General features: G+C 41.7%; 1 protein-coding gene across 1 annotated transcript in view; it reads right to left on the bottom strand.

Moving 5' to 3' along the window:
• Positions 1 to 25,381, bottom strand: part of LOC124798568 (MAU2 chromatid cohesion factor homolog) — a 207,370-nt gene that overhangs the window by 61,427 nt on the left and 120,562 nt on the right. The window contains exon 6 of the mRNA XM_047262030.1: positions 23,001 to 23,165. Within this exon, the coding sequence (XP_047117986.1) occupies positions 23,001 to 23,165 (165 nt within the window). The remainder of the gene's footprint in view (positions 1 to 23,000; positions 23,166 to 25,381) is intronic.

The following is a 25,381-nucleotide window of genomic DNA, read 5'->3' as shown; positions in this document are numbered from 1 at the left end:
ACCATGATATTATGCTGTGGGACATGGCTTCAATTCTGGTCCAAAGCAAGTTTTGTTTTTGTTCTGTGATTTTATTTATATATAACTGCTTTCATTATGTTGATTACAAAATAATTGATAAGGAAATAAAATACAATTAAATTTGTATTTAATATGTCATAGACATATACAGATTTGAAACTTCCTGGCAGGTTAAAACTGTGTCTCCCGCCTTACAAACTTCACAGAAGCTCTCTTCCGAAACTTGCAGAACTAGTACTCATGGAAGAAAGGATACTGCAGAGACATGGCTTAGCCACACCCTGGGGACTTTTTCCTGAATGAAATTTTCACTCTGCAACAGAGTGTGTGCAGGAGAGCTTCTGTTAAGTTTGCACAGTAGGAGACAAGGTACTGGCAGAATTAAAGCTGTGAGGATGGGTTGTGAGTTGTGCTTGGGTAGCTCAGTCAGTAGAGCACTTACCTGCGAAAGGCAAAGGTCCCAAGTTTGAGTCTCGGTCCAGCACACAGTTTTAATCTGCCAGGAAGTTTCATATCAGTGCACACACTGCTGCAGAGTGAAAATTTCATTCTGCATATACAGATTTATTTATGATGATATTGTTCACAATTTTTAGTGTAAAAATTATCATAGGTACGTTAGTAGCATAAATTATTCTTGATCCATGAATACTGTGTGAAGGACACCTAACCACATTTGCATTTAGTTTTTCAATGAATTTAAGGGAAACTTAAATCACTGACATCCTGAAATACTGGTTTTTCATACGTTACTTTTGCATCCATAAACAAATCTAACTAAAATGTCACTGCCTCCACCTTACATTCAGTTGTATATACAAACGCATTTTGAAACAGATAAAAATAAAAGTATTACACAATGTGTGGCAAGCCTGAGATCCCATGCATTCCAGACTATCATCATACATGCTTGCTTTCTCACCATTATGAAAACCGATATAATTTTAATGGGTGGTAAATTCATCTCACGTGCTTCCTGAGGGTATCACCTCCTGAATGAAATCTCATCAGGTTGAATGGCTTTAGGGTGAGACACCTGGCACCTTACACTCCATCACCATCCATTCTTTGATATCCCTCAATTACATAGTGTTCTCCTTGTATTATCTGACTGGATTGAAGATCATATGTGAGAGAACTGAATATATCATCTTCATAGACAACCATCACTAGCACGTAACTACCATAATTACCAAATTAAAAAAAAATTCTTTATCCCCCTCCTCCGAAAACAAATGTTAAACTCAACTTCAGAGGAAAAATATTTAAAGTTGTCTATAAATCTCGCTTACAAAACTCCTGTCTGACACAGTCTACAGTCTTGCCTTTATGTATTGGATTGTTACCAGAAGAGGGCCAGGTACAGACAACTGTGTTATTTGCCATGAGATTGTTTATTCAGAACAGGAGTGTCAAAAATGTGCAACAAACTCTAATAAAAAACACTGAAACAAATGGTTTTTGCTCCATGCAAATTGATGCTTTTAAAATTCCAAATTAATTTAAGGAAAATGTTACTGTCTCCCCAACGCAGATTGCACAAGTATAATGATGTTAAAACTAAAGAAATTCAAGTTCTTACGGACACACACGCAGGCAATTTACATGTGGAATAAAGGGAGAAATAACAGTATTGATAAACTATGTTTCCTAAACCACAGAAGTTCACAGGGTTGCAGATTGTTGATTTATTAAAGATTTGCACAGACAAATACAGACCTTAATTGGTTGACAGCAAACTCTGTACCTGATCATATATGGAATTTAAAATAGGTCATCAGTCTTCTGACACGCATTCTCAACCAGATATCCTCCCAATGTTGGTCAAAACTCTATCATGCGTGTTCAGGGAGAGTGTTGAGCTATGGCAATATCCCATGTCCATGATCTTGATCTTGATACCTTCAAACACATCCTCTTGCCAATTTCAGTTAACTCCAAGTCCACTACCTCATCCCCCGTGCATCTGTCCAACTATATCCTTACTAATTATTGCACATTCTTTGAAGGAACTACACAAACCAATCTGCAGTGTGATCGTGGGCACTCACATGGTGCCCTTGAACATCAACCTCTTTATGTGCTATCTAATAGAAACCCTGGACTCATGCGCAACTGTCAGACCATATGCAAGCTTCACAATGAGACATGTACATACAGATGGCTCCCTTGTCAACTCTGCTGCCTTGCAGAAACAACAGACATTTGGAAAACGGAGGACTGAATGGTGATATGTTTCCATTCTGGACACCTTGAGCTGTTATACACTACTATAAAGGAGCAGGAAGAGAGCTCAATAATAATACTCCACAACAGATCAACAGAGCAGTTCTGTGCATGCCAGACAACAGAAGATTAATATGGCAGACCGGTGAGATGAAATAAATTGTCGTAAGCTGGTCAAGGTTGCTCTCCAATGTGCCACACTCATTCCCAACTATCATACAGATGTTAAAGCCACTTTCCCAGCCACCAAAATCAACAAATCTACATTGCACAATGGAGATGAAGCCAACAAAGAAGAAAATCTGCCATGGAAAAAAAGTTCCCAAGATGTCAGGAAATCACATCAGTTTTGTCACTGATGACCAACCTGTCCAGACATCAGTCAACTGTGAGACATCATTTTTCATGATACAAGGTGTTTATTGCTGCCAGTTGGACAAGACTGTTCTGAGATTGAAAGATCAGTGTGCTGAAGGTTGCAAATAAAAAATGTGTACATGTGACAAGATCCTGCTTTATGAGAATGAGTATCAATAACAGAACACAGCTCTTCCAATTACTGTTATCAATAATTTCATGAAAGAATGATTGCTCTGGACAAGACCTTCAACAGACGAACAGCAATTATCATCATCATCACCATCACCATCCTTAGAAGACAAGTTCTAAACAACAGTCGAGACACTCAGTTCAACTGTGGACCTATAGTCATGTGCAAGAAGGTACTCAGCCTAATAAAATCAATTTATATTCTAGTTACAATCATAACTATCACAAGTGAACAATAAGAGCTGTGGGTCATCAATTGCCATGAATCGCCACAACTCATCCCTAGGAATAGCCAGGTCAGTTCTGGAAGGTCAGCTCAGTGCCATCAATGGACAATCATGCTACACGAACACAGCTGAGCATCCACACAAAGGATATACTATCCAGCCAAGAAGGGAACTTGCCTCACCTAAACAACAATGTCGATAAGTGTCAGCCATTTAGCATCATTCAAGGACATTCCAAAACAGAAGTGGATACCACACAGATCAGACAACCCAACACCATCTCCCTATCTGGCATTGATCATGTAGTGTAGCTCCATCTGAATGCGAGGTAACTCGGAAGAATATGGAAAAAAATGCTCTAAGACACCAACACCTAACCATCAGGGAGTTCTTGGCCCTCGAATGTGGTCCTTGTAAAGAAGGATGTGTTGAGTCCCATAGTGCTCAGAGACATTTTTGTAAAGAAGGATGGTAGGCGGTGGTTCTGCATCAACTGCCAGTGTTTTAACAAAATTACCAAATGGGATGTTTATTCATCGCCACTAACTGCCGGCACCTTGAACAGTAAGACGGAAAATGTTTTTCTTCCCTATGGATACACAGATTGGCTACTGGCAGACTGAGGTTGACAAGACTGGCAGGGAAAGTACCACTTTCATAACATCTCATGGCCTATACAGGTTCAACATTACGTCATTTGGTCTACTCAAGCCACCTTAAATAGAAAATGGGTCTTTGCTACCTACTTCTCCTTTGAGGGGAAGCTTTACAAACAAATTCATGGCACAACCATGGGCACTGTAAGGCACCCTTCAATGTCAAACTACCAGAGGAAATCTTCCCCAGCCTCTCAAAACCCTAATCCACTTGTCTGGTTCAGGTTCACTGATATCTTCATGATCTGGACTCATGCCATGACATTCCTCCAAAACTACAGCACTCTCTCTTCCATCCAACGTGTCACCATCATGGATGTTGACCTTCACCTCTGATGGCTCCATCCACACCTCTGCCCATATTAAACCCTGTAACTACCAACAGTACCTGCATTTTTGTCAGCTATCATCCTTTCCATGGCAAAAAATCACTCTCATACAGTCTGGCCACTTGTGGACAGCAAATCTGCAGAGAACTCCCTTGCCCAGTACGCTGAAGGTTTCATGAGGGCTTTCCCAAACAGGCTCAACACCAAATCTCGGCTGTGTTCACCTGGTTACTATTAGGGCCCATTGTAGGGCTGCAAGGGGCAATGATCGGTGCGAATTATGTGGGTATTCATGAAGATCACCTGCATCATTTTCTGGCATCAGAGTATCCCAACAGAGATATTTTGTTTCAACAAGACAGTGCGGCATATCAACAGTCTTTGGCTGAATGCAGGTGGCTAGATGAAGACTTTAGTGAGTTAACAACCATGCTGGATGCGGTGGCGCATTCACCTACGCCATCACAACAAAAAAGTATGTATTCAGCATATCGCAAGAAGGCAAAAGAAGAGTGCCTGCTTCGCTCATTGGTTGTGCCACTGCTGGACAAGTGGTTTCCAAAGCACATTGCTAGCATGACCTCGCCCTCCCTTACTTAAGCCATGCTCGGTGCCAGTTCCGCTTCAGACTAGGATAGTTACACGATTTTGTATTATGCATACTGCACATTGTCAGACTCGGCCTGAACTACTATTCTTATTTTAACGTTCTCTTGTGTTTATGTAATTCTGGTGCTCTGCTCACTAACACTGTATTTCTAGTGTGTTGTTGAAAATACATAACTGTAGATACTACACTTGGGTCTCCCCGATCACCCGGCTTTATCCCAATTAACCATTTATGGGATCCTTCATTGCACATGCAGTGCATGGCCCGGTCATGTAAGACAGCATGCTACCTTTGGCAGGGGCATCAGAATCAACAATCACAGGAGCAGTGGCAGGTCACATCAGCAGCACCAGCACTGCCTGCCTGTAAACATTGCTTTCTTCACCACAGGTGTGCCGAAAAGGTATACTTGAAAGAAATATGGTTTAGCAACCCCACCACAAGCGTGTCCCAATCTGTGAAAATGAATAGAGTGAGTGATACATCTATGGAAGTGAAAACTTCTCAGACCACAGCCCAGCAAATGTACTTAGATGTGTTCATAGGCAGACACTCAGTAAAGTTATTTCTTCACACTAGTGCTTATGTGTCCTTGCTAAACCAACCCACTTACTTAAAAACTTATGGTTACCGCCCTATTAGGTGGCTGAGACAACCAACTGGGCAAATGGAAGACATCACGCCCCCTAGCTAGGAAAATTTTCAGTTTTACTAACTTTCAGTTTTACTCACTTTCAACCAAGTCACTTTTTCAGTAAACTGTCTTGCAGTATCTGACTCCGAAGTTTTTTTGGGTAGACTCTTTCCACACTTTTGGGTTTACAATTCATGAAACAGTACACACCATGCATCTGAAAGGCACTGTGTCACCCTAAAAACTTTGTGATAGATATTCTACATTCTCAAATTGTTTCACATGGGCTAAGGAAGGTGACTGATTTTGAAGCAGTTAAGGTAATGCTTACCTCGCACTTCTTAAAAGCTCATCCAGTGCCCCTGGCTCTAAAGGATGCTCTCAAAACAGAACTCTACATACTCGTAAAGATATGTTAATGCTTATTCCCCATAGTCAATAGGCTACTCCACTGGTAGCAGTATATAAGCCCAACGGCAGTTTAAGACATTATGGTGACTTTAAAGCAACAATAAACACACAAGCTGAAACTGAAACTTAACCCCTACCAACTCCATATGAACTTTATACAAAATTAGGCCACAGTACCTTACTTGCTGAACTCTATCTTTCAGAAGCATATTTTTCAAACCCATGGACACAGCATCGCAGGCTTACATATTTCTCAATACACAATAAGCCTTCTACCATTCTAATTGATTACCATCGAGAACCTCATTAGCCCCTGCCATATTCCTCAGATTTGTGAATCAATCACTGCAAGGTATTCCAACGTGTGCTGCATATCTTGATAATATCTCAGTTACTGGCGTGGTTCCAGAGGACCAGCTTTGGAGCCTCAAACTCTTGTTCCAAATCCTGACTGCAAAAGGGCTCAAATGCACTCTACACAAGTGTTCCTTCCTGCAACTGTCTAACATATTTAGGGTTAAAATTCTCAGCCAATTGACTTGAATGAAATAATGACTATGTCGCAGCAAACAACAACATGTAGCCACACACAAATATTTTTTTGGTACAACTGTAAGAAATGTCCCAGGTCCTGAAGACGAATAATTTTTATTGTTTAAATTTTACAAATAAGCCATGTATCTGTTCGTCGCCTTTCAGCTGATACAACAACAAATGACTGGTCAATGGCAGAATAATTCGAACTGACATAAGCAATGCTAGTCTGCCAACGAAATCACATCACACGATCTACATCTACATCTACATGATTACTCTGCAATTCACATTTAAGTGCTTGGCAGGGGGTTCATCGAACCACAATCATACTATCTCTCTACCATTCCACTCTCGAACAGCGCGTGGGAAAAACGAACACCTAAACCTTTCTGTTCAAGCTCTGATTTCACTTATTTTATTTTGATAATCATTCCTACCTATGTAGGTTGGGCTCAACAAAATATTTTCGCATTCGGAAGAGAAAGTTTGTGGCTGAAATTTCGTAAATAGATCTCGCCGCGACAAAAAACGTCTTTGCTTTAATGACTTCCATCCCAACTCGTGTATCATATCTGCCACACTCTCTCCCCTATTACGTGATAATACAAAACGAGCCACCCTTTTTTGCACCCTTTTGTTGTCCTCCGTCAATCCCACCTGGTAAGGATACCACACGGCGCAGCAATATTCTAACAGAGGACGAACAAGTGTAGTGTAAGCTGTCTCTTTAGTGGACTTGTTGCATCTACTAAGTGTCCTGCCAATGAAACACAACCTTTGGCTCGCCTTCCCCACAATATTATCTATGTGGTCTTTCCAACTGAAGTTGTTCGTAATTTTAACACCCAAGTACTTAGTTGAATTGACAGCCTTGAGAATTGTACTATTTATCAAGTAATCGAATTCCAACGGATTTCTTTTGGAACTCATGTGGATCACCTCACACTTTTCATTATTTAGCGTCCAACTGCCACCTGCCACACCATACAGCAATCTTTTCTAAATCGCTTTGCAACTGATACTGGTCTTCGAATGACCTTACTAGACGGCAAATTACAGCATCATCTGCGAAAAACCTAAGAGAACTGCTCAGATTGTCACCCAGGTCATTTATATAGATCAGGAACAGCAGAGGTCCCAGAACGCTTCCCTGGGGAACACCTGATATCACTTCAGTTTCACTCGATGATTTGCCGTCTATTACTACGAACTGTGACCTTCCTGACAGGAAATCACAAATCCAGTCGCACAACTAAGACAATACCCCATAGGCCCGCAGCTTGATTAGAAGTCGCTTATGAGGAACGGTGTCAAAAGCTTTCCGGAAATCTAGAAATAAGGAATCAACTTGAGATCCCCTGTCAATATCGGCCATTACTTCGTGCGAATAAAGAGCTAGTTGCGTTGCACAAGAACAATGTTTTCTGAAACCATGCTGATTACGTATCAATAGATTGTTCCCTTCGAGGTGAATCATAATGTTTGAATACAGTATATGCTCCAAAACCCTACTGCAAACCGACATCAATGATATAGGTATGTAGTTAGATGGATTACTCCTACTACCCTTCTTAAACGCTGGTGCGACCTGCGCAATTTTCCAATCTGTAGGTACAGATCTATCGGTGAGCGAGCGGTTGTATGTGAGTGCCAAGTACGGAGCTATTGTATCAGCGTAATCTGAAAGGAACCTAATTGGTATACAATCTGGACCTGAAGACTTGCCTGTATCAAGCGATTTGAGTTGCTTTGCAACCCCTAAGGTATCTACTTCTAAGAAACTCATGCTAGCAGCTGTTCGTGTTTCAAATTCTGGAATATTCTGTTCATCTTCTCTGGTGAAGGAATTTCGGAAAACTGCGTTCAATAACTCCGCTTTAGCGGCACGGTCATCAGTAACAGTACCATCGGCACTGTGCAGCGAAGGTATTGACTGCATCTTGCCACTTGTGTACTTTACATACGACCAGAATTTCTTCAGATTTTCTACAAAATTTCAAGAAAATGTTTTCTGCTTTAGCCAGCTTTCTGTACCTATAACGATTTCAGCTTCTGTGCTTTCTATTAGCGCTTGAAGCTCAGGGACTTTCCCAGCACAACTACAACAATTTACAACTACAATTCCGACTGTTTCTTGATCCAAGCACGTCCTGTATTTGCCATGCACCCTTTGAGATTGTAGCCCACCCCGTACTTTCCCGAGGCCTTCTAACCTAAAAAACCGCCCAGTCCACGCCACACAGCCTCCGCTACCCGTGTAGCCGCCAGCTGAGTGTAGTGAACTCCTGACCTATTCAGCGGAACCCGAAACCCCACCACCCTATGGCACAAGTCAAGGAATCTGCAGCCAACACGGTCGCAAAACTGTCTGAGCCTCTAATTCAAACCCTCCACCCAGCTCTGCACCAAAGGTCCGCAGTCGGTTCTGTCAACGATGCTGCAGATGGTGAGCTCTGCCTTCATCTCGTAAGCAAGACCGGCAGCCTTCACCAAATCAGACAGCCGATGGAATCCAGAGAGAATTTCCTCAGATCCAAAGCGACACACGTCATTAGTGCCGACATGAGCCACCACCTGCAGCTGGCTGCACCCTGTGCTCTTCATGGCATCCGGAAGGACCCTTTCCACATCAGGAATGACTCCACCCGGAATGCACACGGAGTGCACACTGGATTTCTTCCCCACCTTAGCCACCATATCCCTAAGGGGCCCCATTACGTGCCTAACATTGGAGCTCCCAACTACCAATAAGCCCACCCTCTGTGATTGCCCAGACCTTGAAGGCTGAGAATCATCCTCTGAAACAGGGCAGGCAGCTGCATCTGGCTCAGCCAGAGACGGTACCTGAAACCTGTTTGTCAGACGCACCGGGGAGGCTTTCTGATCAGCCTCCGGGGATGTCTTTCACTGCCTGCCATGCCTTGGAACAACCTCCCAATCAACCACACGCGAGGGCTCAGCCCCACTGCGGGCAGCAACCGGGGCAACTACAGCGGCAGACCAATCTGGGGACAGACGGGATGAGGTTGACATCCCCGTGATACCCAAGTCCGGCTCCCCACAGTGGTGCCCATTGGCAACAGCCTCAAGCTGCGCGACCGAAGTCAGCGCCGCCTGCAGCTGTGAGCGAAGGGATGCCAAGTCAGCCCTCATCCGAACACAGCAATCACAGTTCCTGTCCATTCTAATCGATGTTGAACAACAGTTACTGAAACACGAGTCCGTGCCTAGATAACGCAAGGGAAACACGCAAAGAATGTATGAACTAACCTGTACAAATGCCTAATGACTGTGCTACAATCTGCATGAATTTACAATTACAGTAACTAAAACTCGAAATTACACCTCGAAACTTACACGCAACTTAAGTAAGAATCTACGAAGTACACACAGAAAAGAAGCTATATACGTATCTTTCTGCGCTGTCGGTGTGCACCAACTGGGAGCTCAGGCCACCTGACTTGTGACACTGAGGGCTCTCACGGCCGTGATCGAAAAATATCTCTCTTCTGTTTAGAGCTGCTGACTAGAGCAGACACCTTGGCCTATTTATGGTTCTAGTGGATTGTAATGAAATGAAGTGCAAAAGTTACTGACTTAGAATAATAAGTCATGATCTGTAATTTTTTAATCTCATCTAGGTTTGTTTTCTTTAATAAAACTATTATTTTATATTTGCCTTGTGAATTGCTTACTTTTATGATTCTTTCAAACCATAATCTTTTATTATTGTGCTTATTTGTTCATTTGATGTTTTATCATCATCATTTTTTTGGCTTCTTTCTATTCAGTTTGACTGAACTAAATTAATTTACTTTTGTGATAAATAAAATTTATTTGCAATAAATAAACTTGGGTCACAGGAACCACCCCTCAGGTGTTTACTCTAAATGTTATTATTTATTAAAAGACACATTAATGCAATGAAAAATGTTATGTTTTGTAGCTGTCATTTTACACTTTTGTTAGATAAATCTAATTTCGTAGGTTACTCTGGTCGATATTCAGAAAGATTTAACAGTTAGGTGACTTGATGCCTTCCATACATTACTATATGTTCAGTTTTGCACCTTTTCTTTTGCCAATTAAATAGTTAAATTTTACTCAAAGAGCATAATTGGTGGTGCTAACAAACCATAAATAAATTTTACTTACAATGTTTTCATCCTCTCTGATTATAGTTGAAACAAATTGTTGCATTTCAAAATTCTGTTCCATGATTTCAATCTGTTTCATCATCGGTTGGCAACCAAATGGTGCCATCCTTGTGCTTTGCAGTCATCATATGAAGCCCATCTTTCTATTTCTTTTTTTAAAGAGAAGAAGAAGAAGAAGAAGAAGAAGAAGAAGAAGAAGAGAAAAGACCACAGTCTGACAAGGAGGCCTTTGCCTTTCAATGTCACACAACCTCTATTCTATTACAACTCACAGTCTGTTACCTCCTCTAATAATGCTAGAAATTGATCATTCACTTCCTTTATTAATATTAAAAACTGGCTTGTAAACATGTACTGATCAGATTGTCAAGTCCTATTCTTTGTTGTATGAGTGTTTCAATTGCTTGTACTCCTAACACCCTCTCTGAAAACAGATTTTGCTACATTTGTAACGCTGCTGCCATCACAGTCCTGTGATGCCAGCTGTAGGTGCTGCATAATGAAATAACCATTATACCAACATTCTGAGATTTAAATTGTTATACAAAAATAAAATATTTAATTGTTAAATGGAATTGAAATATTGTTAACACTAGATTTAATGCCCCAAATTGCTGAATTCACCCATGGTGAATTCTTTCTGGATTAGGGAAGCAAGTAATTTTTATTAAGTTTTACAAAGACGTTGCCTTTTCATCAGTCGTATTTCAACTGATACAACAACAACCAACCATTTCTTGCCAGAATAGGCCAAACCGATATCAGCAAAGCTGTCCTGCCAATCAGATCAGTACAGACAATCACCTGACTTGTAAAACTGAGGGCTCTTGGGGGGGTGCAACCAAAAAACAACTCGCTCTTCTGTTCTGAAATGCGGCCTGAGCTGACGCTAAATGACTTAGTTCCTTTACCATGGCAATTTCCGTTCTCCTCCGAGATGAGTCTGGGGCTACTTGTGTCATCGTCTCTTGAAACTTAAGTTCATATATTAATTACAAGTCAACACCACTCATCCATCCAGATACACACTGAACCAGATATGATGCAAAGGTACGCATTTTAGAGGACCACCTCACTGACAACAAGCTTTGCTGACTTGGAAGGACTGCCTTCAGTAGCCACCATGCTTGACAAGAAAATCCTGGTCTGCTGCTGGCAGAAGCAGCCAACGCGTCCCTCCACAGTATAGGTACATTCTGTTCTACAAATGCGAATAACTCACTGGCACAGAGCTTCTTAATACATATGCTTCCAAGACCTATCTTCTTCCCAGCAATAGGTGGTGTTGCTAATGCCTATGCCATCTAATAACTTCATCTTGTTACAGACCACTGACTGTTACTCACTATTTTTGGGCCTAAGCATAAGCAATACTTACCAAACCAGACCAAACACTACCTCCAGCTCTGTGTGCCGTACTTGACAAATTTTAATTACTCTACCCACTAGTGGCCAGTGATGTTGAATGTTAATGCAACTGTCCCTATCCCCCATAGACCCAAATCCAGATTTTGAACAACAAAGTGTTTCCTGCTAGATTCAGATCTGGATTCGACCATTTCACCTTTGCCCTTAATATCACACGAAGTTGGGGCCACAACCCACAAGGACCCAATGTTATGCCATATCAGTCACTTTGTGCGACACAGGTAGACACACACACCTCCCAGCCACAATTTTCACCCATACTGTCCATGGAAAAACCAACTAAACTTAAACTAAGGTGTTCAGTTGTGGATCTCTGACAAGAACTACTGCCATGTCTCACGTCTCTCCCTCTTCAGCCGTGAGCATTGTGTGTCCTCCACACTGCCCATTGGGGCATGTGCCATATCTAACATAATAATGACACTGACATTGAGGTCCTTGTCCATCAATGTCCTGGCTGTCATGTCCATCAAGGTGCACCTCCACAGAAGTTCTGTACCTGGTCCAACACTGCAGTGTCAGGACAGTGTATCTGACTAGATTTCACAGGCCGTTTTTTGGGTTCCATGAGGTAGATCCTTTTCTCATTTCCTTTTGTGTTCCACATAGGTTAGGTCATTTCTTACATTACTATTGTGGTCTTTGAAACAAAAATCCTCCCCTTTGAAGGGAACCCACACATCTTGGTTTCAGATAATGGGACAGCATTTACCTCCCTTGAGTTTGGAAGTACTGTGCCCTTAACAGACTTCAAAAGTTTCATACTGCACCTTTCACCTTGCTCCCAACACTCATACAGAACATTTTATCCGCACTTTGAAGACCCAGGTCCACAAGGGAATGATGTCCAACAATACATTTAAAGCCCATCATAGTTCCCTGGAAACTTACAGGCCCACCACAATTTATGGCCATAGTCCCACTGAGCGACTTCATGGCTGCCCTCACCACCCCTCAGGCACATTGCACCAGCCATCGGCACGTGTCGTCATCAAGGCCTCTTTTTTCTGCATGGGTGCCCCAGTGTGTGCACCTGGATCTTCGGAACAATCTCCACCTGCAACAGGTCTGTGATGTATGCTGTGGCCTCCGTCCATGGCCTCCAGCAGTAACTCCACCATCCTGGTCAGCAGCCGCCTGCTTCTCTGCGACTGGCAAATTGTCACATCTTGTGGGAACTAATGCAACTTACATCAATCCTTGTCCTGTCAGACAGCGACACCCGTGGACACCAGTGCACCACCCTTCTTACTAGTGGCTCAGGTAGAACACGCAACAACTGTTTCTTCTACCCTGATGGTAGCTGCTGGGGGTGAAGGGATGTCGTGTCACCTCCCTCACTAGCTTTTATTAGATATCCTACATTACACTTTTTTTATTCCTACTTCTCTCGTGGCTGACTGTTGACTGTGGGTTATAAGGAGACTAAACATCTAAGGTCATCAGTCTCCTGCTCACATCCCAGGACAGAATCATTTACCTCATTTGTTTGTGTCTACAGTAAATTCTATGCGCAAGTGTGAGAAAGTTTTCTAAATTTCCAGAATGAGATTTTCTCTCTGCAGTGGGTTGTGCGTTGACATGAAACTTCCTGGCATATTAAAACTTTGTGCCAGACCGAGACTCTAACTTGGGACCCTTCCCTCTGTGGGCAAGTGGTCTACCGACTGAGCTACCCAAGCACGACTCATGCCGTGTCCTCACAGCTTTATATCTGCCAGTACCTCGTCTTCTACCTTCCAAACTTCACAGAAGCTCTCATGCAAACCTTGCAGAACCAGCACTCCTGGAAAAAAGCATATTGCAGAGACATGGCTTAGCCAAAGTGTGGGGGATGTTTCCAGGAAGAGATTTTCACTCTGCAGTGGAGTGAGTGCTAATATGAGTCACACGAGTCCTGCTTTGGTAGCTCAGTTGGTAGAACACTTGCCCACGGAAGGCAAAGGTCCTGAGTTTGAGTCTTGGACTGGCACACAGTTTTAAGCTGCCAGAAAGTTTCAAGTTTTCAAAATGGTTGCATAGTGTGAATCTGAGGAAGGATGCGGGTACCAGCCTGGTTTTCACCTACAGTGGTGTGGGAAACCGCCTAAAAATGACACCCACGCTGGAAAGCACACCAGCCCTTATTGTGAATACATGTGCCTCCCAGGGCCAAAAGCAGGTGCTTTAGTGCCCACGGCTATTCAGGCAGGTTATAACTGTGCCTAACACCGTAATTCTACAGACATCATTCTCGCTGTCATCACATGGCCCTCTCGAGTTATGCAAAACCAGCATTTCTGTATATGATGTTCCTTGATCCAGAAAGTAATCTTGCAAGAGATACATGATCACTTTTGGTGCGAGGCCATGCCCAACAGAATCCTGCATATAAGCCTGCCCAGGGCTCGCCTGAGCCAGACGTAATTCTTGCACAGTGTTGATGCAGTGGAAGTGTGCACCAGTCAGTCTACTGGTTCGGTTTTCACCATGGACTTTGGTAAAGAGTATTTGCTCTTCAGTCTCTGTTAACAACTAACTGGATTCTAACACTCCACAAACTGAACTTTGGTCAGACTCCTTACTTAAAGACAGCTTGCACTGCTCTTAGAAGCATTCTATAACTTAATTTGCTGAATACATCTACATCTACATCTACATCCATATTCCGCAAGCCACCTGACGATGTGTGGCGGAGGGTACCCTGAGTACCTCTATCAGTTCTCCCTTCTATTCCAGTCTCGTATTGTTCGTGGAAAGAAGGATTGTCGGTATGCTTCTGTGTGGGCTCTAATCTCTCTGATTTTATCCTCATGGTCTCTTCGCGAGATATACGTGGGAGAGAGCAATATACTGCTTGACTCTTCGGTGAAGGTATGTTCCCGAAACTTTAACAAAAGCCCATACCGAGCTACTGAGCATCTCTCCTGCAGAGTCTTCCACTGGAGTGTATCTATCATCTCCGTAACACTTTCGCTATTACTAAATGATCCTGTAACAAAGTGCGCTGCTCTCCGTTGGATCTTCTCTATCTCTTCTATCAACCCTATCTGGTACGGATCCCACACTGCTGAGCAGTATTCAAGCGTACTATAACCTACTTCCTTTGTTTTCGGATTGCATTTCCTTAGGATTCTTCCAATGAATCTCAGTCTGGCATCTGCTTTACCGACGATCAACTTTATATGATCATTCCATTTTATATCACTCCTAATGCGTACTCCCAGATAATTTATGGAATTAACTGCTTCCAGTTGCTGACCTGCTATTTTGTAGCTAAATGATAAGGGATCTATCTTTCTATGTATTCGCAGCACATTACACTTGTCTACATTGAGATTCAATTGCCATTCCCTGCACCATGCATCAATTCGCTGCAGATCCTCCTGCATTTCAGTACAATTTTCCATTGTTAAAACCTCTCAATACACCACATCATCATCTGCAAAAAGCCTCAGTGAACTTCTGATGTCATCCACAAGGTCATTTATGTATATTGTGAATAGCAACGGTCCTATGACACTCCCCTACGGCACACCTGAAATCACTCTTACTTCGGAAGACTTCTCTCCATTGAGAATGACATGCTGCGTTCTGTTATCTAGGAACTCTTCAGTCCAATCACACAATTGGTCTGATAGTCCATATGCTCTTACTTCGTTGATTAAACGACTGTGGGGAACTGTATCGAACGTCTTGCGGAAGTCAAGAAAAATGGCATCTACCTGTGAACCCATGTCTATGGCCCTCTGAGTCTCGTGGACGAATAGCGCGAGCTGGGTTTCACACGACCGTCTTTTTCGAAACCCATGCTGATTCCTACAGAGTAGATTTCTAGTCTCCAGAAAAGTAATTATACTCTAACATAATACGTTTTCCAAAATTCTACAACTGATCGACGTTAGAGATATAGGTCTATAGTTCTGCACATCTGTTCGATGTCCCTTCTTGAAAACGGGGATGACCTGTGCCCTTTTCCAATCCTTTGGAACGCTACGCTCTTCTAGAGACCTACGGTACACCGCTGAAAGAAGGGGGGGGGGGAGGGGGGGGGGGCGGCAAGTTCCTTCGCGTACTCTGTGTAAAATCGAACTGGTATCCCATCAGGTCCAGCGGCCTTTCCTCTTTTGAGCGATTTTAATTGTTCCTCTATCTCTCTGTCGTCTATTTCGATATCTACCATTTTTTCATCTGTGCGACAATCTAGAGAAGGAACTACAGTGCAGTCTTCCTCTGTGAAACAGCTTTGGAAAAAGACATTTAGTATTTAGGTCTTTAGTCTGTCATCCTCTGTTTCAGTACCATTTTGGTCACAGAGTGTCTGGACATTTTGTTTTGATCCACCTACCGCTTTGACATAAGACCAAAATTTCTTAGGATTTTCTGCCAAGTCAGTACTTAGAACTTTACTTTCGAATTCATTTAACCCCTCTCGCATAGCCCTCCTCACACTACATTTCGCTTCACGTAATTTTTGTTTGTCTGCAAGGCTTTAGCTATGTTTATGTTTGCTGTGAAGTTCCCTTTGCTTCCGCAGCAGTTTTCTAACTCGGTTGTTGTACCACGGTGGCTCTTTTCCATCTCTTACGATCTTGCTTGGCACATACTCATTTAACGCATATTGTACAATGGTTTTGAACTTTGTCCACTGATCCTCAACACTATTTGTACTTGAGACAAAACTTTTGTGTTGAGCCGTCAGGTACTCTGTAATCTGCTTTTTGTCACTTTTGCTAAACAGAAAAATCTTCCTACCTTTTTTAATATTTCTATTTACGGCTGAAATCATCGATGCAGTAACCGCTTTATGATCGCTGATTCCCTGTTCTGCGTTAACTGTTTCAAATAGTTCAGGTCTGTTTGTCACCAGAAGGTCTAATATGTTATCGCCACGAGTCGGTTCTCTGTTTAACTGCTCAAGGTAGTTTTCAGATAAAGCACTTTAAAAAATTTCACTGGATTTTTTGTCCCTGCCACCCGTTATGAACGTTTGAGTCTCCCAGTCTATATCCGGCAAATTAAAATCTCCACCCAGAACTATAACATGGTGCGGAAATCTACTCAAAATATTTTCTAAATTATCCTTCAGGTGCTCAGCCACAACAGCTGCTGAGCCAGGGGGCCCATAGAGACATCCAATTACCATGCCTGAGCCTGCTTTAACCGTGACCTTCACCCAAATTATAAACTGGGCTTTGTCTCCAGTGCGAATGTGGACTGTCTTTGCAAAATGTCTGGAGTTCTGTTAGATGGTTTCAATGAAGGAAGTTAAGGGGATCACTAATTGGGCAATGCAACCATTTAATAATATTTACAACTCATAAAAGTGAAATTGTAAGTGTAAAGAGCCTTCATAAAGCATGAATGAATAGTGGAGGCAGAGTAAGGAAAAAATAAGAGGATAAACATGAGACAAAATGAAAATGGAGGAAGATGGTATTCAATGTCCCATCAATAAGGTCACCATTAGATTGTGTAGCTAAGATGGAGGAGGATGGAGAATGGAGGAAAGAATTGATAGTGATCTTATCAAAGGCTTCATCTTAGCATCTCCTGAAGCAATTTAGGTAAATCATGACGATTACGAATCAGGATTACCTGATGAAGATTTTAGGCTCATTCCTACTGAATGAGGCCAGTGTCTTAATTACTGCAGTATCTTGCTTGGATCATGCACATAACACTGGCCGAAGACAAGCAAATTGTACATCAACCAATGCCAGAAGTTAGTAGATTGAGATGAAAACCTGCACAGACTTTCTATAAGAACCTAGCTCACCACTAAAAAGTTTTTGATGATGCTGAGCCACAGTCATACAGCATTTTTTGAAAGAATACATTGCCATATGACAGCAAATTACTGTATTTTTCTTCCGTGTAATCTAGATTTCAGTATCACGTATCTGAGGAAGGATGTGGGTACCAGCCTGGTTTTCATCTAGAGCAATGTGGGAAACTGCCTAAAAACCACACCCAGGCTGGAAAGCACAACGTAAAATGCTAAAAGTTCTTAGACCATTAACATGTTGTATCAGGTCTTCTAGAGTCTACATTCTCTAAGATGTAACTATTAAAATGACATCAAAGGCATGAGATAGTATTGTTTACCTGTTTTGGGTAAACTTTACCAGATATGATGGTGTAAGAGCCGAAATCTAAATTACGCAGAAGAAAAATATAGTAATATACAGAGGGGGGGGGGGGGGGGGGGGGATGGGGCGAGAGAAAGCATGCCATTCACACTTACCATTCATCCACAATGTAGTGTGTTTCTGTTCACTTAATTACTGAATGTTTCTACAACAACTGAGCAATGAAAAATTACTGGAACACGCTCGTAGGATAAACTATTAGACCATTACCAATTAAAGCTTGGTATTTACTGCTTTGATAATTGTAAAGTCATTAAGTATCTCAAATCATTATTCCCTCTTGAATTTTCCACTGTCTGATTCAAATAATTTGAGACTGGATACAATGATTCTACCAGCATATCTTTTGCTCAATTTAATTGATCACTTTGAAGTATTGTGCAATCATATTGCATTGACAAGGGGAGCCCACAACATTCGGACCTCAGATTTACTTCAAACTTTGTACACTTTTGTCCATTGCCACAGCATAGTGTGCTAGTAGTAAGGGGTACTACTTAGGTCAGTTCGAGAAAATTTCATGAGAAGTTTTATGAATCCAATATATACAGTAAAATAAACGACAATATTGTGAAAAGGGTAGTTTGCTACCCACATGGCTACTGGCAAAGCTAAACTGAGCTACAGCACATGGTAGGGGAAGGAATCTGGGTGGTGAGGTAAGGAGGAGGCTGGGGCAGAGAGAACGTGGTGTGGTAGGGTAGGGAGCACACAGGGATGAGGTGGGGAGAGGGTAGGATGGCTAGGTGCAGTTGGGAGGATAGATGGAGGGCATTGGGGGGGGGGGGGGGGTGTGTAGTGTATCAGAAAAGGAGAGAAGTAGAAAGACAGAGTGCATAGGTGGACTAGAGGGCTCCATTGGTATATTTCCAGAGGGACTGCTCGTCATTACAGATGTAACAGCAACAAATGACTTCTTGGTACTGAATAAATCCAGGGTATGGCAATGGGCACCCATGTGATACCATCCTATGCCAACCTCAACCTATTCATGGACCATCTAAATGAATCTCTCTTAACCACCCAGAATCCCAATCTCCTGATCTGGTTCAGATACACTGATGACATCTTTGTGATCTGAATTGTGGGTGAGGAGCGAGGACCCCCCATCCACATTCCTCCAGAACCCCCCCCCCCCCCCCCCCCAATTCGCTTTACCTGGTCATACTCAACCAAACAAGTCACCTTCCTCAATGTTGACCTCTGCCTAAAACACACCTACATCAGCACCTCCGTCCATATCAAACCTTCCAATCAGCAGCAACACCTCCACTTCAATGGCTGCCATCCATGCCATAAAAGGAAGTCCCTTCCATACAGCCCAGGCAACTGTGGCTGTAGCATCTGTAGTAACAAGCTGTCCCTCTCTAAACATAACAAGGGTCTCACTGAGGTCTTGACAAACCATAATTAGCCTCCCAACCGAGTTCAGAGTTCAGAAATAGATCTCCCACATCTTATCTCTTCAGTCACCCACCATCTCCCAAAGCCCCACTGTCTGGCCACAAAGGAGCATTTCCCTTGTGACTCAGTAGCATCCAGGACTGGAATAACTGAATCACATTCCCTACCAGGGAAATGAGGAATGTCCTACCCAATATCCTTCCCACCCCTTCTGCCACCCACCGAATCTACACAATATCCTCATCCATCCTTACACAACCCATGCTCCCAACCCCTTGCCTCATGGTTCATATCCCTGTAATAGACCTAGATGCAGAACTTGTCCCATACATCCTCCCATGACAAACATCACCTATCCCATCACAGGCATGGCTAACTGTGACACCAGTCATGTGATCTGCAAGCTAAGCTGCAGCCACTACCCAACAAAACAGTCTTCATTCCAATGGCTGCTTCTTCACAGCCTGTACTACCTGGATCCTTCCTCCCAAAACCAATTTTTCTGAATTATGCAGGTGGAAACCTTGCCTGCAATATATCCTAGTTTCCTGTAAGTCTCCTTGCCTTCACCTTTGTTAGTCACTGTCCATCAGCCACCTACCCTCTTCCCTGTGACCGTGCCAGCACTACACAGCCTTCTATTCCACCAATACACCCACAGTCCACCGTCTATTTACTTGTCTCCCTTTGCAACCCCCTCACCCCATGCCTTATGTCTAATCTTCTGATTGCACCCAGCTGCTCTATCCTCTCTCCACCTCAGCCCTGTATACTCCCACAAGAAGCTCTTTACTGTCCTTCACTCCTATCCTGCTATCCCTCCCTCTTCCCACCCCAGCCTCCTCCTTACCCTCATCACCCAGATTCTCCCCAATCATGTGCTGTAGCTCGCAGTCTGGCTTCAGGAGTGGTCACATGTGTGTGTGTGTGTGTGTGTGTGTGTGTGTGTGTTGTGTTGGATTGAGGAGGAGGCCTTTGAGTCGAAAGCTTACATGCTCAGCAGTCTCTCTCTTGTGCCTGTCTGCAATTATGCACTATATGGTAAGTAGCAATCTATCCTTTTCATAATATTGTCAATATGTAACGGAGCATTGCAACTCTGAGCATGAGCTGGTGCCGGTAATGTGATTAGTGTTCAAGCTCTGTAATTGGTGTGTTACTGGATTGAATGTACAATGGTACTTGTCGATAATTATGGATATAATATTTGTTGCAGTAGTCAAAATAACTAAACAGCCAAACAACATGGAAATTCAATAAAAGTTCATGCAAATGCAAGTTTTTGTTTGTTTGTTATAATACCTTTTAAATGTCATATATATGAAATAATAACAGGGTAAAGAATTTTACCAATGTTGAAAAAAATATACATTTAAATAAAAGAGAAAGGATAAGCAGAACGCGATCCAGTGCTGCTCCTATTATGGAGCTTCAATGCTAACCACTTGACTACTGCGACCTAAGTGCTCAGAGTTGCAATGCACCAGTATATTTGACGCATAAAACATCTATTCCCATTTTACTGAAACTGCTCGCATAGTATGTCTTACTACTTGGATATTATGGTGTCCTAACGGACTACTAGAAGTGTGCAAAGTTTGAAATAAATCCATGATCTGAACGTCATGGCCTCCCTTTGTGAGTTGATTTATACATTAATGACACTGTACATCTCTCTAACTCACACATCACAAATAGTACATTATGCTGAGGTTGCTTCAGTTTTATTGTATGACAAAGATAGTGAGGAAGTGGCATTTTCAGCAACTAATGGGGCATTAGAATCAATATTTCCTCAAGGACTAAAGACCTACGTAAATAAACCCCAGATGCCAGTATCTGCAACTGTTAACTCACAACACTCATGCAGAAGCAACATATGTAGGATAATGATGGCGAAAACAAACATCTGTAAATTCCTACGTGTCCATCGGCACTCAAACCTTTGGCAGATTAACCAGTATAGATGCAGAGTGTACTAAACTAAGTAATTACCTGCATCTTCTTAACCAAATGTCCAAAATGATGCCCACCCACACCCTGAAAACTGGGTATAGCAGGACATTCTATCCCTGTATTAACTACTGCACGGAAATCTGGAGTTGCGCTACATATGTATACTACTTTACAAACAAGAAGGTTAATGACTATGCATGGACTGGACTACAAACATTTGTGCTGTGAAGCTTTCACACAACACAAATACTCCACTACTTGTCCTTAGTACCTCTACAAATTAATTATTGTTTTGTCTCCCAGAAAACTGAAGTAATTAAATGTAAAGAGATATATGACCACAACACCAAGTCCATAGGTAACTATGGTAACTTCAGACAAAGAGCTAAACTAAAAACAAGAGACCAGAGCTCATACATTAATGGGTTGATAAATATAATAAGCTGCCAGAGTAAATGAAAATTAGTAACAAGAAATAGTTGAAATCAAAGCCAAAAAATGTTAATTGAAAGGTATCTGAATGTATTCACTTAATGAATTTTAAAGCAGTAAGCATTAAGAGACCAATAGTGTACTGTAACATTATACATACATAAGCTAGACATACAAAGTGTTTTTTATTAACCAAGAAGACAATTTTATAAAATATAGAAATTATGGTATGTGGTAACTAATGATTGTTGTTGCACTGGTACATGTAAAAATTGTAATGTACTTTGATAAGCATTGCTGATTATTGTGATTACTACCTGCAATACTAAAACCTATATATATATTTGACATTTGCAAAAGCCATCATATTGGTGACACCACACAAAAAATTAAATAAACTAAATTTAAAAAAATTATCCACTATTAAGGAGAGGTGCCATTTGTTATACCAAGTGGACTTCCGTCCAAGTCTTTAGACATTTCCAGGTGTGTTTAGATGAAATATTCACACTATTCCCATGTATGCAGGGACAAGCAATGTCACCACTGTCAATATTTTGGGACCACAGTGCATGACTGTTAAAATATATTCGTGCAAACAGCCTATCAGAAGAAAAGGCAACCTTACTTGAGAGCGCTTTGTTCTTTTGACCACTTCATGAAGGGTGATTTACATGAGTAATGTGATGTGCTGTCATGCACTGTGGCTCTAAAATACTGTCAATGGTAATATATCTCATCAAAGCATTCACGGGAATGATGTAAATATTTCCCTTAAATGCACATGAAGGTAGAAGACAACTTTCGAAACACATACTGTGAGGAATCAATAAATACAGTGTAAAAGGTCACACATCTGACTACTTATATCACCTTGGCCATCAACTTTCTCAGTTTCAAATTTCATGAGGAAAGTCTTCATTCTCATTTAGTATTAAAGCTGCCATCAACCCAAAAGTTGATCTGACTGAACACCTTAGTGATCACAATAAGGCATGGTACTACTGATGGTGGTATGCCCTTGCTTTCCTCCAACCTTTTAATTGACTTATCCAGCCAGTTACAGATGACAGATGGACCTACACTTTAACATGGACTTCAAACCAAAGTGCACTTTAGCAGTTTTCACATTCACCAATTATTTCCAGAGGTGCAAGAAACAATAAGTGACGGAAAAAATCCCGGGGCTGGCTGGGGGTTGAACCTCAGATCACTGGACTTTTAGTATGTCACTTACCCACGCTAATGCTCATTTTACTACATAATTCCAGATATATAATCAAACTACTTACTCTTCAGTTTTTCGATCTGCATCAGAGCCTTGTCTGTATATTTCTGTGCCTTGTCCATGTAGCCCGCCTGCATACTGTGCATTACAGTGACTAAGTAGACCAACACATACAAGTGCTCTTTCGGCATCCAAATAAACATATCACCAACATTTGGACCACTGACCACTGCATAAAGAAAATAAAATATATAGTTTTATTATGTCTGATCATAACTACCATTCTGTGGAATTATTTTGAATACAAGCATTCCTGGTATCTAAAGTACATTTATGAAACAATTTAATTCTATTTAAGAACTTCTTTATGTTATTTGGCATTGTAATTAGTAACAAAACTCGACATATGCAGAAATGTGATGGAAACAAACAACATATGGGCATGCACAAATTATTAGTTTTAATACAAGAGATCTTTTGTGGAATATAAACAGCTGAATCAGTAATGGCAGCTGAAAAATGCTCTTGATGGAGCACAACAAAGAGGGATATGTTCCTCTTCAAATGACTGAGAAGTGGGAAACCAGCTGCATCAATCCTCATTCCATCTTCCTCATCAAAACTTTCGGCATGCGAACATATTCATGCTCTTTTAATGCAGAACATTCTTTTTTATCCAGTCTCTCTTTGTAGTGAGGTTTTCATACTCAGCATCTCCCTCTCACTGCCTAGTCTATTTCCTTTTTATCCCATTGGTACTTTCCAGTGTCTGTCTCTCTCCCTCCCACTGTCACTGTCTTCATCCACTTCTCTCACTCTACCCTACCACGGTCTCCTTCTATGCAACTTTCATTGCCTCTCTGTCCCACTGCCATTGTGTTCATCCCATTCTTTTTCCTTCCCATTACCACTGTCTCTTTCTTTCTCACATACAGTCTGCTGCCTCTCTCTTCAGCCACCAATCTCTCTTCTCCACACATGTCCTTGGGATGGTTTGCTCAGGGTTCTGAGCCCTAAATTGGGAAACTTTAAAAAGTGGATGTTGGGGATGGAGGAAAAAGAGCAAATTTCTTCATGTTAAAAGTTCACCCATCTGGGGTGGTCGAGACTCCCAAGCCTATGCATGGTCTCCACTCATCTCTATTTTTCATTTCCACTACCTCCACTCTCCTTTGCTCTCACTTCTACTATCTCAATCCATTTCTCTTTCTCTTTTACTGTCACTGTCTCTCAACGACCATCACTATCTCCTCTCTCTTTGGGTCCTACTGCTATTGTCTTCAGCCATCTCTCTTTCTGGCAATATTTTGACAAGGATAGATTGCTATTCACAATGTAGCAGAGGTGTTGAGTTACAGACAGGCACAACATTCGACTACTTAACACGTAAGGTTTTGACTACAAGGGCTTTTTCTGAAATAGATAAGACGCACACATGCACATGACCACACTCAGCACACCTCTGTGTGTGTGTGTGTGTGTGTGTGTGTGTGTGTTTTGTCTACTTCAGAAGAAGGGCTTCTGGCCGAATGTTTACATGTTTAGTAGTCTTTTTGTTTTGCCTTTCTGTGACTCAACACCTCCACTGTATGGTGAATAGTAATTTTCATAATATTGTCATTATTCCATCCTGGATTTTCCATTGTTCCATATCTATCTCTCTCTCTCTCTCTCTCTCTCTCTCTCTCTCTCTCTCTCTCTCTCACACACACACACACACACACACACACACACACTGGCAATGTCTCCTCTCTCTTCCACTGCCACTGTCTCTCTGTCACTCTCTATCAGCACAAAAAAGTGTAAATATATTTACATACAAAATTTTTTTGTGAGGAAGGCAGAATGAGAATTGAGGCAGCTGGTTCCCTACTTTTCTGTCAGAGTCTTTTAATAAGGAGCATATTCACCTTTTTGTGCTCCAATAGGAGCATTTTTTCAGCTGGTTCCCTTGTTTTCCCTGTAACAGGAGAGTGTACTGCTTATATAAAATGAAGTCAGTACATCAGTTATGTTTTGACAGTTTATCTGTTTACTTTGACATGTATAAACAACAAATAAGTAGTCATAAGATTAACACAACATTTTCTTCCAACCAATGCAGGTTCACTTTACCCTACTTTACATAAAAATACACAACAGTTTTAGGTTACACGTACAGTACACAGAATACCAAATAAATGCAATGTTTGATCTGCAAGTACAAAGAATTTCTTATGGCAAAATAATTTTTTTAAGTTTCTTATGCTGCCCGGCAGAATCATTGAATAATTTCCATGTCAAGGCGGCCCGTATAGGCGTGAAGTGTCCATTACACAGAGACAGTGCATCACAGTTGTACTGGTGAAACAAAAAAGGCGACTAAAAACATACTTTGATGCCCTCGAACCTTTGCAATGAACCCTAGAACCCTCACCATGTGTTCTTTACATCAGCTAAAACTAC

The sequence above is a fragment of the Schistocerca piceifrons genome, chromosome 5 (assembly GCF_021461385.2).
Source record: "Schistocerca piceifrons isolate TAMUIC-IGC-003096 chromosome 5, iqSchPice1.1, whole genome shotgun sequence".
Taxonomy (NCBI): domain Eukaryota; kingdom Metazoa; phylum Arthropoda; class Insecta; order Orthoptera; family Acrididae; genus Schistocerca; species Schistocerca piceifrons.
Note: the sequence above shows the minus strand (reverse complement) of the source record. Positions and strands in the feature narration are given on the sequence as shown.